We start from the raw sequence: 13,779 nt of genomic DNA on the forward strand, positions 1-13,779 counted from the left end.
GTAAATCTTAAGTGCAACATAGAGATAAAGTCATAGAATGTGTATATATTATAAAAAGTTCTATAAAACCAATAAACTTGATTAAATGTTGCTAACTAACAACAAACAATGAGGTTGCCCATAATTGTCTATCTATGATCACTATTGACTGTTATAAATAGAAGGTAAAGGATGAGGAGATCGATCATCTCATCTTGATCTAGGTTGTATCCTCTTCCTCCTTCATATCTTTGGTGATCTTCATGGCTTCTTCTAAGTCTCTTGTTTCAACTGTTCTCTTAGCAGCCATTTTCTTTTTTTCTCTAAAGGTGAATGCGTCCAGAGAGCTAAATGAGCAAACTCGTAAACCCTTAACTCTCTTTCTCTCTCAGTCAATTAAAGACTTTTCATGATCACTAATTTATTTTCAAAGTCTTTTTAAGGTATATATATATATATATATATGAATTTACATCTCCTATGGACGTCCAATTATCAGCCGTTAGATCATGATCCAACGGCTGACATTTGGTGAACAATATCACTGTTTATTATACTGTTCCAAATAGTTATTATTGTTCTTATTACTGTAGTATCAACTGTTCATCAATGTTAGCCGTTGGATCGAGATCCAACGGCTGATAATGGACATCCATAGATTTGTTATCTATGGACGTCCATAGAGGATTGGTCCTCTATATATATATATATATATTTCTTATAAATATTGTTTTAAAAAGGTCTCTCAGTGCTGCTGAGCGTGAGAAGGGAGCTGGTTCTGCTGAATATTTTATATATATTTAAAAAAAAACAGTTAAAAATTATTTGTTTTATAAAATAAATATTTTTTTAAAATATCTGTTCATATCAATATTTTAAAATAAATTTTTTAAGAAATTAAGAAACACATCCAAACCAGCATTAGGTATATATTATAAACACAGCTTAATTAGTCTTAACCATATACAAATTAATGCAGTCTCTCATTTTCAATGCAAGCTTATATTTGTGAGTATTTAACCAAACCATGCATGCATGTTTTACGTAAAAAAAAAATTACTCTAGCTAATTCTTACAAAACCTTATTCACCGCAGATAACAATAAGGTTAGCAATGGACCGGAAAATGAAGACAAAACGTCAGCTGGATTAAAATTCTCCATAGGCCACAATAATAACGGTGGTGACACTATTCCATACCCCAGTACAGGAGGCTATCTGCCTGGTAACGAATTACCGGGTTCAGAATGTTATCTACCTGGCAATGTATACCCCGGTATGGCAGGTTATTTGCCCGGATATCCTTATTTCGGAGGTTATAATGGAGGCCTACCATTCTTCGGCAATGGCCCTAGAAACTTTGGCAGCTTCCCACGTGGTGGTTACAATGGTAATATTGGTGGTGGCAGCGGCCTGGGCAATTACGGTGGTTACCCATGATATGATGTCTACCCTTAAAGTTACTAACTTATTAAAATTTTAATTATTTGTGTCATTGGTGTGTCCGTGTGTGTGGGCTTGTTGTTACGTGAACCTAATTAATAAGTTATAAGTTTGATGTATGTATGTTTATTGTTTTGGTTTAGCCAATTTGTTGTGTTGTGTACTTGTTTGTAAAAAAGAGGACCTCCTTTCTACTACATGTTATTGTTGTTGTTACCATCGAATAAAATGAGTTGGGCTAGTTGTTTGATCAAACTATGGCGTACATCAAACTCATGTGGGGTATTGTATAATATTATTATTTATTTATTATTTTTATTACAATTTATAGATAAGATCTCATGATTTTCACTTTCAAAAGTATCTTGTTTTATATTTCATATTTTAAAAATTAAATTTAAACCAATAAATTTGGATAAAGTTCTTAAACATCACAAGTAATTAATATACATATATATATATAAATAATGAATCTTGCACACCAGCATGGTATATAAGATGTACAAATTAATTATCTTTCGCGTTAACCCAAATGATTCTTTGCTTTCTCTTTGGCTTGTCAGGTCTTCAATTTTTTTTTTATCCTCTCTCCTTTTTCCCCCTTTTACATAATTTTCTCAATTTTAGGAGTCATAATCTTTTTACTTTTTCTTTTTATTTATTTATTTATTATTATTATTATCCAAAATATGGTATTCACTTGTTGGAGATGATCAAAGGCAGCATAAGACTAAGGCTACTAGTGCAATCGCTTTAGACCTAATAATTATTATCTGTTACAATAGTTTAAGATCTTAACTTTTTCGAAGGCATACTTATTCAAAATTAAGTAAGCTCAACTACATTTTTGAAATTTAGATTAATAAATTAAATTAAATTAAATTATTAAAATTATATATTTCAAAGATATATTTATGAAAGTAAAATAATAAAGATTTGAATATATATAGGGAATTCATCTCCTAGGGACGTCCCTAGTATTCATTTCTAGGGATGTCCCCCCATCTAACGGCTGATGTATAATTCTAGAAAAGATTTGGAGACTGGTTCCCTCCCCCTCTTTTCAATTCCCGAGCCGACGCCCACCTAGATCTTCACCTCCCTCTCCCTTACAGTAGCTGCCGCCACCGTTGATGTCGCCGCTGGATCCGATCTCACCGACCAACTCCAGCACCTTGTCCCTCGCCTTTTGTAACACATCCGAAGCAACTCGTCTGGGTTCAAAGCCAAGCATTATACTGAGCAACTTGTCCGGGTGGAAAGCCAAGCATTATACTGACAGGTGCCAATGCTATTTATCTTCAGCTTATATTGCTATCCAAACTTTGAGCAACATTAAATAACAGTCATGATGCAGAATAATGCATGGCGTCTATGTATTAATTCTTGACCTATATATTAGTTACCAACATGTTATTATATGATTAGGAAATTTGCAAGTAAATAATATACATCTCATCATATTTGTGATTATTTTTCTAATAAAATCTCCTGTTCAATGCTACTTTCTTTTGGGTTTTAGTGTTGTTTTGGTGTTCACATTTACCAATTGTTGATCAGCTCAATATTATATTCTCAAGTCTGCATGGCATGCATTGCTTTGAGTGTATGATGAGTATAATTTGCACTCAATATATAGACCTTCTTTAACTCATAATGAATTAAATTTGAATTGCTTTGAACCAATTTAACTCCTAATCTTATTGTTATTGCATTATAGGAAAGAAAGAAAATGATTTGAAGGAAGAACATGTAAAAAGCATAAAATTGGAGAAAGAAGAGCAAAGTTTCAACAAAGAGGGAACAAGCAAAACAGAAAATCTAGCGCCTAGGCGCTAGCATGCAACGCTTAGGCGCTACAACATCAAGAGGTGCAAAACAGAAAGTATAGCGCCTAGGCACTACAGTCTTTGGCGCCTAGGTGCTAACCTGATTTTAAGTTATAAAAGGGCTAGGGTTGAGATGAAAAAGGGGGAGAATTTTGGAGATCAAGAGTCCGGGAGAGAAGATTCAGTGCGGATTCATTGCCAGGTTTTAGTTTCTAGTTTTTCTTTGTTTATTTGATTATGAACCTTATTCATATGTCGAACTTTGGAATTATTATGTTCTAAATACTTTTTCTAGGGCTACGATGTAGCCAGACTATGAAAACCTAGATTTATCTTTGTTTAATTTAATTGATGCTTGTTTCACGACTATGTTGGATAGTTTAATCTATGCTTAATGCTTGTGAATGCTTGATCACCAATTGCATGATTAGTAATTTGATTTGAGATCGAGAGGTGATAATTGAATTAGGTCTTGGTTAAAATATCGTACCATCATCATAAGATAGAGATGTTTATGAGGTTGTATGCATCATTATAAATTTCTAGAGCTTAGTGAGTTCCATAGGTTCACAGTCATCTTAGAGATGATGTTAACTTATCTAGTGGAATATGCTATTGATGCTTGAGAAAGATCAATATATAATTTAGGGAAATTTGATGACAACATAAGAAACAAACATTGATTGATGGAACTAGATGATTTAGGTGGGATTAGTCTAGGTGGACTTGGAAACCCTAGAATCTCTTGACATTGATTTCTTCTCATCTAACTATTTTTTTCTAGTCCTTAAATTAGATTTTCTAAATTAAACCTCTTCTCTTCAATCTCATTAGTAAAGTAGAATTAGGGTTAGTAAATTTGGTAATTAATAAACTCAATCCTCGTGGGACGATACTCTCTTATCATTATATTACTTGTTTGTGATAGCGTACACTTGCGTATATAAATCACAACCAACAAGTTTTTGGCGCTGTTGCCTGGAATTGTGTACTTTATTAATATCAGGAAAAAAAACTCTGGTTTTACTTCATAATTCATTATTCTTGATTTTTTTTCTTCTTTTAATCAAAATTGTTAAAATTGAGTGTGAAAATTTGGTACTGAAAGTCTCATACCTTTTGACTCTGAAATAGAACGTACGTGTTGCAGGAACAGGAAGGAGAAAAGGCTTACAAATAATCAATCGCTAGAAGCCATGGATAATCCTGAGGAAGCAAGAGCTAGAGACAATGCACCAGTGAATGAGCAAGTATTTAATAATCCAATGGTGGTTAATCAACCAATGGTTTTGCATGATTATGCGATGCCATCAACTGGCATTCAACTAGCGATTAGGCGGCCAGTCATTCAAGCAAACAACTTTGAACTGAAGCCGGTAACTCTTCAAATGATTCAAGCAATTCAATTCCGTGGGCTACCTAATGAAGATCCTAATCTTCATATCGTGAAATTTCTTGAAGTTTGTGATAAAGTTAAGTACAATGGAGTAGACGATGAAGTAGTTCGCCTACGTCTATTTCCTTTCTCCTTGAGGGACAAAGCAAGAAACTCTGGAGGCCTCATGAAACATTAAATACTAATCATGCTATTAATTGTTTTTAAGCAATTTAGTGAAATAATTCACAGTCCTAAATCTATCAAATGTCTTCACATAGAACGCACAAGGACAAACAAAATCATGAGACATGAATTTTAATCATGCAATGCTTAAGTTATTTTTCCTTGTAACTCTTCACCTTTGTTCTTTTTTCCTTCAATTCATGTATCATTTGTTCCACTTTCAAAAATAAATAATTTTTTTGGCATATGCTTTGATATATTCTAATTGGTTGTAGCTTTTTTTATAGGATATCATGGTAAATATCACCGATGAAATATGCAAAAATGACAATTCTATCTTTGAGGATATTGAAATGGGTCTAAATGAGCTCAAGTTATGCGGATTACATGAAGAAGGTGAAGGTCATGTGACACAAGGAATTGATAACCAACAAGTTGAAGATATGTGTGAATTGACAACACAAGATGATCAAGAAATGGCAATGAGTCCACAATCTCAAGATGAACGGGAGGTAAGAATCCCATTTGTTGGTATGGAGTTTGAGGATGAAGATGAAGCATTTCGATATTACTTGGATTATGCAAAGTCTAAAGGTTTTGGGGTAAGAAAGGGCCATGCGTATCGTTCATCTAGTTCCCAAGTGATTACTTGTCGACACTTTGTTTGTGATAAGGAAGGACCTAAATCTATGTCAGATAAAAGACAACTAGGAAAAATTGTACAAAGGCGTAGAGATACAAGGACAAATTTCCAAGCTCGAACGGTAGTGTCAAAAATGAAGAATGGACTATGGACCATAAAGACGTTTGATGATGTGCATAATCATGTTTTACTAACAACTCCATCTAAGGTGATGAAGATACGGTCTCACCGCCATATTAGTGAGACATGTAGAAATTTGATGGAGACATTGCATAAGCGTATAGTAGGATTGAGCCAAATGAGTCGAATATTAAATGAAACACTTTCAAATACAGGATCTGCACTAATTACAAGGGTTGATTGTTCCAATCATTTGAGGGGAGTCTGAAGCAACAATATTGGGAAAGAATGCATGGCTATTGTTCAAATTTCAAAGAAAAAAACTCAATGATGATTTTTTCTTCTTTGATGTGGAGCTTGATGAGTTTGGTCAAACTAGATGTGTCTTTTCGGCAGATGGAAGATCTAGAATGCCATATTCAAAATTTGGAGATGTTGTCATTTTTTACACTACTTATAAAACTAATAGATTTGGTTTCCCTTTTGCTCCTTTTGTTGGCGTCAACCATCACATGCAATTAATTTTATTTGGTTGTTCTCTAATCGCAGATGAAAAAAAAGAAAGTTTTTTATGGGTATCCCAAACATGGTTGAGATGTATGCTAGGGAAACATCCAAAAACCATAATTAGAGATCAAGACTTGGCTATGGGGAAGGCCATTGCAAAAGTGTTTCCAAATTCTAGCCATTGACTTTGCTTGTGGCACATAGGAAGAAATTCAATGAAGTATTTAGTAGATTTGAAGAGTAAAGAGGGCTTCATGAGGGACTACAACAATTGGTTGCATCATAGTGAATAGATTGAAGCATTTGAAAATAAATGGGGTGAACTTCAAGCAACATACAGCATTGATGATAAACATTGGTTGTGTAAGATGTATAACATTCGACACAAATGGGTGTCTTTATATTGGCAAGATATATTTACAGCTGGAATGACTTCTACACAACGTAGCGAAAGTATCAACTCATTTTTTTATGGCTTTGTTAATGCACAAACTCCATTGTATGAGTTTGTTATGTAGTATGATAAGGCTTTGTTTGCTCAACGAAATGTTGAAGAAAATGAAGACTTCAAGATGTTGGACTCTATAGCTAACTATTACACAAGTCATCCAATTGAGAAGTATGTAGGAGAAGTGTATACAAAAGCTGTGTTTAATATCTTTCAGGTAGAATTGCGAGAAAGTGATAGTATGCTTGCCGAACATGTTTGAGATGGGTCTGAAAATGCAAAATATATAATCTGTAATCAAACTGTTGTGTTTAGCAAAGATTGCAGTGAAGATAGGGAGCCTTCCACTACTTGCTCTTGTAAGAAGTTTGAGAGAGAAGGTGTGTTGTGTCGCCATATATTGAAAATATTTTTTTAAAAAAAAGAGGTTGCAAATATTCCCAAAAGATATATTCGACGCCGTTGGACTATGGATGCGAGATATAGGTCAAGTGTTATGATGGTTGAGACATGCAACAATGCCTTCACACCCTTGATGAAGTGAAATGGACAAAATATGTGTTTTCATATCGCACAATCTATATCATCCCTAGAGATGTATGAGAAAATTATGCCTAAGCTTAAAGACATTTTTGAAGTTCTTGGTGAAATGTCTAGTGCCCCAGAACATAGATCGTGCACAGGCAAAATGAGGAAAATCAAGAGATTATTGGTTCTCTTTCTTACCTTCCCTTCTCAAGTGAAGATAATGTTTGTGGGTCAAACATTAGTATTCTTGATTCAAAACCTATCAAGAGCAAAGGTCGACCAAGAGTGAATATGAGGATTGAGTTCGGCATCAACCTTCAATTATCAGCTAAGAAAAAAAGGACTTGTAGTAGATGTGCCGGAAAGGGTCATTACATGACTTCTTGTACATTTAGTAAGACATTTTTTTTCTTTTAAAAATTGCATCAATTTATTTTATATTTTTATCATTTTATATTATTTACTAAATGAAACTTTTCATTTGTGAATGTAGATCCACCTTTAGCAACAAGGGGCACTCACTTTTTGAATCTACATGGGATTTTCATTTTGGAATTATAAAGAAGCTTTTATCTAGAACAAGTGATTTATGCAATCAATGTTGTATTGTATACCTTAATATGGAAGATGAATCCTTACTGGTTTCATTGTGATCATGGTCATGTTTTATGGTATTTTAATTTTGGATGAAATTTTTGGGAACTTCAGAATTGATTGGTAAGCATAGTAGTGCATTTTTTTTTCTTGTGATTACTAAGTGCTTTGAGATAACCCTTAGGGGCCGTTTGGTTCGTGTTAATGACATATTACCACGTAACGAGATTACCATGGTAATATGAGTGGGAATGGTATATGGGTGGGAATATTGCGGTAATTTAATATAACCATATTTGGTTGGGAACTTTTATTACTTTGGTTTTCATGGTAATCAATTTATTAAAATATAAAAAGTTATAAGATTACCACGGTAATCCAAGATAAACATCAAATTTGGTGGTAATAGGATTACCACTTTCTTGGTAATATTTATAAGTTGGTAATGTGATATTACCATACAGATTACCACTAATACAATGCCAAACGTGGTAATATTTTCAAATTACCACGTAACACATGGTAATCCTTTTACATTACCGCGAACCAAATGGCCCCTTAAGACTTAGTCATAATGGTTGTAGGACAATATGGAATTGGTTTAGTGATTAAAATTTACATGATGTAGGGGATAATGAATTGGAAACATGTGTGCTAATTTATTTATTTTTATTATTATTTATTTATTTTTATGCTTAGATGTTTGGAACAAGCTTCTTTATGCTCACATTTTCTCAAAGCATGCAGAAGAGTGATTTGCTTCCTTTTTTTCACAAGATGTTGTTCATATTGGTTTTTTTTTTTTTTTGTCAAATTTTGCATCGAAGGGAAGGTCCAAATGGACCTCTGTAATGAAATGTATCTATAATGTAACATTAGACTTCCTATTTCATCAATTAAATTTAATAATTTAGCTACAGTCCCCACACAAATCTTCAAAGCACCTAAAGACATTCTGTTTTTTCATTCAACAATCAATTTTATTGACCATTTGACCGTCTTGAAGAGTTGCTTGGCCTGCAAAGATTCAAGGGCCTTATAGAGGGTGTGAATGTCGAGATTGATGGCGCTCCCATGCCCTCCCTGTTCTTAATCAACATGTAGATCTTCTTCTCATTCTCGTTCAGCCCCGGGGGCTGCGATCGCTTCTGGGGGAGCGCCAACCCTGTTGCTCCTGTTGCTGCTGAGGATTTCAATTTCAATTTCGACGCCATCTCCGTTGCCACTGAACCCAATCCTTACCACACCCTAGGGTTCCCAATTTTTATTTTGCTATCTATCCTACAATGCTCAATCTTTTCTCTCGAACAAATGCATAAAACACCTCGGGGAAGATTGAATATGCCCTCTTCTTATAGAAAGTATATACAAATTTTTTATAATTTTAAAAAATAATAAATTATAATTAATCCAATTTAAAAAAAACCAAAAGTTCCTAAACTCTTGATAAGTTTTTTATAAAAAAAACAAAAATAGATAGCCACGAATTTAAATACCCCGTTTTTGATTTAAAAGAAAATTAAAATATTTTTAAAAACAAATTAGATTAATTACATATATTAAGATTAAAAAAAAAGAATGAAATACTTACCCTTATATTTCCGGAGTGATAATTATTTTTAAATAAATTGAACATGAATTGAAAATAATTTAAAACTTAGACAACAATTCCACCAATTAACATACGTCAACTAGAATACAATATTTATTGTTATGCATTTAAATAAAGCAATTAAAATCATATATTTACAGATAAAATTTGAAAAATCCCTCATTTAAAAGATAGATAATACAATAAAAATTGACATCATCATACCTGCTGAAAATATCAGACACAAGAACCTTCTTTAAGAAGGTACTACCTGTGATTTGTTTACTTGAGCAGAGGTATTCCCTGCAGCCAAACATTGAAGTATGAAATGCACAATGGCCTGAGAGGACTTTTGGGGCTCCCATTAAATTGGCATGGCCGAAAGACTCCATTTGTGAAATCGTCATCATTCAAGAAATGGTCAGTAAAATTGAAGGCAATATAAAAATCATCAAGTTGTGTTTTTTCTTGATGAAAACTAGAACCAAAATTGAAATAAAATTTCATTACGACAGAAACCATCTCATCATAATCAAAGAACAATTAAAAAAAAAAATATATTTTTCTTTTCTAGATTTTCTTTCTTTCCTTCTGTCTTCCCCTTTGTTTCAGAATCAAATCAATAAAAGAGGATTGCAACCACCAAAATGAAGATTTACTAGAGCTCACCTTGCAAATCAGAGATCACATAGAGACCAAGAGATTCTTGATTATTTCCAAGTATATACCATTTGGGCTCTGTGATTGCTCCATAATCAACTCCATTATTGCCATATGTGATCATTTCAAGCGCTGGAGTTGGTCGGCGAGATCGGATCCGGTGGTGACATCAGCGGCAGCGGAGGCTGCTGAAAGGGAAAGGTGGGTGTCGGTGAGGGAATGGAGGAGGAGGGGGGAGTGAACAATGGCAACGACGGTGGCTGCTGCAAGGGAGAGGGAGGCGAAGATCTGGTTGGGCGTCGGCTCGGGAATTAAGGATGAGAGGGGGGAGAGAACTAGTCTCCAAATCTTTTCTACAATTATACATTAGCCGTTAGATGACCATCTAACGGCTGATGGGGGACATCCCCAGAAATAAATACTAGGGATGTCCCCAGAAGATGAATTTCCATTTATATATATATATATATATATACATATATTAAAATTAACTAACATTAGAGAACCCTTAGTCGAAAAAGTAGTTTCTTTTGTTTGGTAAACTATTTATATTATAATAAAAAAACAGATAAATTAAATAGACTTACCAATTTAATTATATCTGCATGGAAGGATAAGCACATACATATCTAGTACCTATTGAATTACTGTATAGTCAGTCATGGTACAATTAGGACAATCACCTAATTATAAATGGGACATATATACAACTAAACACAAAACACAGACTCACACACACTGCTTAAGATATAGAACATTTAATTATATTTTATTATTTTATATACGTGTCCTTTCCTACTGTTAATGGTACGATGACACAAACATATTAAGTTAAATTATATCTCCATCAGAGCTTAAGCCCATATACATATGACACCGGTCAGCTTATTAAACAATTGATAATAATGCAATTCAATTCGTACTCTTATAATAGAAAATTAGATGCATAATATATATAACTAAACAATCATTTCGTTATTCTAATTGCGTGCCATATCCTAATGCTATCATACTAATTGTGTGATAGCCCTTCAAGGGTAGAAACACATAAGATACCATTTTAGTACATTAATACAAGGTTAAAATAATAGAAAATAGATAGACTTAATTACATCTGTACAGAGCAACATACATATAAACTTAGTTGCACTTCTATAAAACTATACCCACGTTTCGTAATTCGAACCGGCCAGTAGTAGTCTTTGTTGCATGCATACCAATAAAAGGTGTTAGTACAACCGCACTATTTATTGACATGATTTGACACCTAGACCAAGTGACGTGGCAACTAAGGTGACAAAGCATAATTGATGATGTGGCAAGCATGGTGACATGGCAAGGAGACTTGGAGTGCAAGGCAAACATCTTGAAGATCTTGATGGAGGAGATATGATTTGAAGAATCCTTGATGAGAATCATTGAAGTCTATTAATGGCAAGATTTGAGGACCAAATTTGGGTGAATTGAAGATCAAGTTTGGAGAATCTTTGAAGACCAAATTTAGGTGAATTGAAGACTAAGTTTGGCAAGTTTCGTGAAGACGCACAAGGACGCGGCGCCTTGCGAGGGACCCTGCGTGATGAGGAACCCGAGGATGTAGGCTAGTTGCGGCAGTCGGGATCGGGAGATTTGGGTCGCATCGACTCGCACTAAGCATGACCGGGAGGTTGATGGGTCTTGAGGTCGTCCCGCAACGTAACCGTAACTCGGCCAAGTCAGCCAGTGGTCATGTTGCAATTCATGTTACAACAGGGAGTTGCAATGACTAATTTCGGCAGGTTTTTAAATTAGTAGCCGCGGAGATGCTAAAAGAGGTATGTGCTATATTTTGGACGTTGAGGCGTCTATATAAGCTACCTTGCTCGTAGATTGTAGGTGTGACTCTTGAGTGACTCTTTGAGGAGAGTATATGAGCACCAAACAATCTAGAGAGGGTAGTGATCTTTATTGTTCAGAGTGTGAGTGATAAGTGTTTGTACTCATCTTTTTTTACCTCTTTTAGTGGATTGTTTATCTCCGGGCTTGGCCCTCCAGACGTAGGCGAGTGGACGTCGAACTGGGTTACGAACGTTGTGTGTCTCCTTGTGTTTGTTTGTGTGCTTTTTCTTTATTGGTTTGTGTGAGACTTCTATGAGTGCTTAAGTGTTACCTAATACCCACAAACCACACCGGAGGAACTAACAAAAGGTATCAGAGACTTGGTCGCCATTTTCACTTTGGTTTCAAAGTCGGCGAGGTCCTAACAAGTTCCATTGATGGCCGGAAAAGAAGGAGCTTCCGTCACACGACTACCGTTGCTCAATGGATCCAACTATCCATATTGGAAGGCTCGCATGAAGGCGTTTATCAAGTCCATTGATGAGAGTGCATGGATTGCTGTAGAAGAAGGATGGTCTCCTCCTACTCTAGTTAATGAAGACGAGAACGTGATCATGAAGAAGAAAAGCTGTTGGAGTGTCGAAGGCATGCGCAAAGCTAATGCTAATGGGAAAGCTCTTAATGCAATCTTTGGAGGAGTTGATGAGAACCAGTTCAAGTATATTGCAACATGCGAGTGTGCCAAGAAAGCCTGGGAGATTCTTCAAACCATACATGAAGGTACCAATTTGGTAAGAGAATCCAAACTTCAAATGTTAACAACTATGTTCGAAAATCTCAGGATGGGAGAAGATGAGATGATAGCCATGTTCAATGCCAAATTGATGGACATTGCAAATCAAGCCTACCAGCTCGGCAAGGAGTACTCGGATAAAAAGCTAGTCCAGAAGACTCTTAGATCACTCCCAAGAGGATTTGATGCAAAAATCTCGGTAATAGAAGAAGCAAGAGATATTTCAACTATGAAACTGGATGAGCTGATGGGGTCTTTGCAAGCATATGAGATGAACCTCAATCCTGAAAGAAGAATAGAAGATATAGCCTTGAAGGTTGAAGCAATAAAACAGAAGGAGTTACAACATGCTGTTATAACAGAAGATGAAGACGAAGAGGATAGAGAAATTGTTTTCTTATCAAGAAAGATGCATGACATGCTCAGAAGATACAAGACACAAGGCAAGAAATTTCAAAGAAAAGATGGTCTAAATAAAGAAAAGGAAGAAGTCAAAGATCATCACAAAAAGGAAGAAATTGAAGATCGTCTCATGAAGATCAAGTGTAGAGAATGTGGAGGCTTTGGGCACTATCAAGCCGAGTGTGCTAATACTCTCAGAAAGAAAGGAAAATCACTGAATGCTAGATGGAGTGATGACTCAGATGGTAGCACTGAAGAAGACGATGAAGGAAGTCTGAGCAACCTTCATACGTCCTTTCCTGCTATGACGAATGGATCTACGCCTGTTGCAGAATATGTTGCAACATCAGCTACAACATCCACTGAAACTGATAGTGAATACAATGAGGTAACAGAAAATGATCTTCTCACAAACTATAAACTCATAATGAACAGATTTAATGATATGATGTTGCAAAACCAACGCTTGGAGGAAGAGTTGAGTATATGTAAAGAAAAGCTGTTCAATGCTGAGAAGACCTTTGACTCCATGAACAAGGGTACTGCCAAGCTTGACGAGATTCTTTCAGTTGGAAGAACTAGTAAAGCCCGACATGGTATTGGGTATATTGGAGAAAGCTCAAGTGTCAAGACAGAAGATTCAGGAGTTGTGTTTGTCAAGTCAACTGGCCAACAAAACGTTAAAGAAAAACAAGTCAAAGCAAGGGAAGAACCAAAAAGTGAAGTGCCTACATGCTTTCATTGTGGAGAAACTGACCACATAAGACCCAAGTGCAACAAATTGAAAGAAGACTTGAAAAGTGGAAGAATAATTGGACATGAAGAAGCAATCATTAAAAGAAAAGTCAGAGGGAAGACTATTGT

The 13,779-nt window shown here is 35.2% G+C and overlaps 1 protein-coding gene across 1 annotated transcript; it reads left to right on the plus strand.

Moving 5' to 3' along the window:
- Window positions 1-209: 209 nt before the first annotated feature.
- On the plus strand, window positions 210-1,648 carry LOC120256335 (heterogeneous nuclear ribonucleoprotein A3-like). Its single transcript, XM_039264034.1, has 2 exons — window positions 210-342; window positions 1,075-1,648. The coding sequence occupies exons 1-2, from the start codon at window positions 243-245 to the stop codon at window positions 1,416-1,418; spliced, it is 444 nt and encodes a 147-aa protein (XP_039119968.1). The 5' UTR covers window positions 210-242; the 3' UTR covers window positions 1,419-1,648.
- The last annotated feature ends 12,131 nt before the right edge of the window (window positions 1,649-13,779 follow it).

The sequence above is a fragment of the Dioscorea cayenensis genome, unplaced genomic scaffold, assembly GCF_009730915.1.
Source record: "Dioscorea cayenensis subsp. rotundata cultivar TDr96_F1 unplaced genomic scaffold, TDr96_F1_v2_PseudoChromosome.rev07_lg8_w22 25.fasta BLBR01001396.1, whole genome shotgun sequence".
In the NCBI taxonomy this organism is placed as follows: Eukaryota; Viridiplantae; Streptophyta; class Magnoliopsida; order Dioscoreales; family Dioscoreaceae; genus Dioscorea; species Dioscorea cayenensis.

What these genes read in the sequence shown, in the direction of transcription:
- LOC120256335 (XM_039264034.1), top strand. Translation starts at nt 243, where the DNA reads ATGGCTTCTTCTAAGTCTCTTGTTTCAACTGTTCTCTTAGCAGCCATT. An exon ending in AGAGCTAAATGAGCAAACTC is followed by an intron (nt 343 to 1,074) that starts GTAAACCCTTAA and finishes TATTCACCGCAG; the next exon opens with ATAACAATAAGGTTAGCAAT.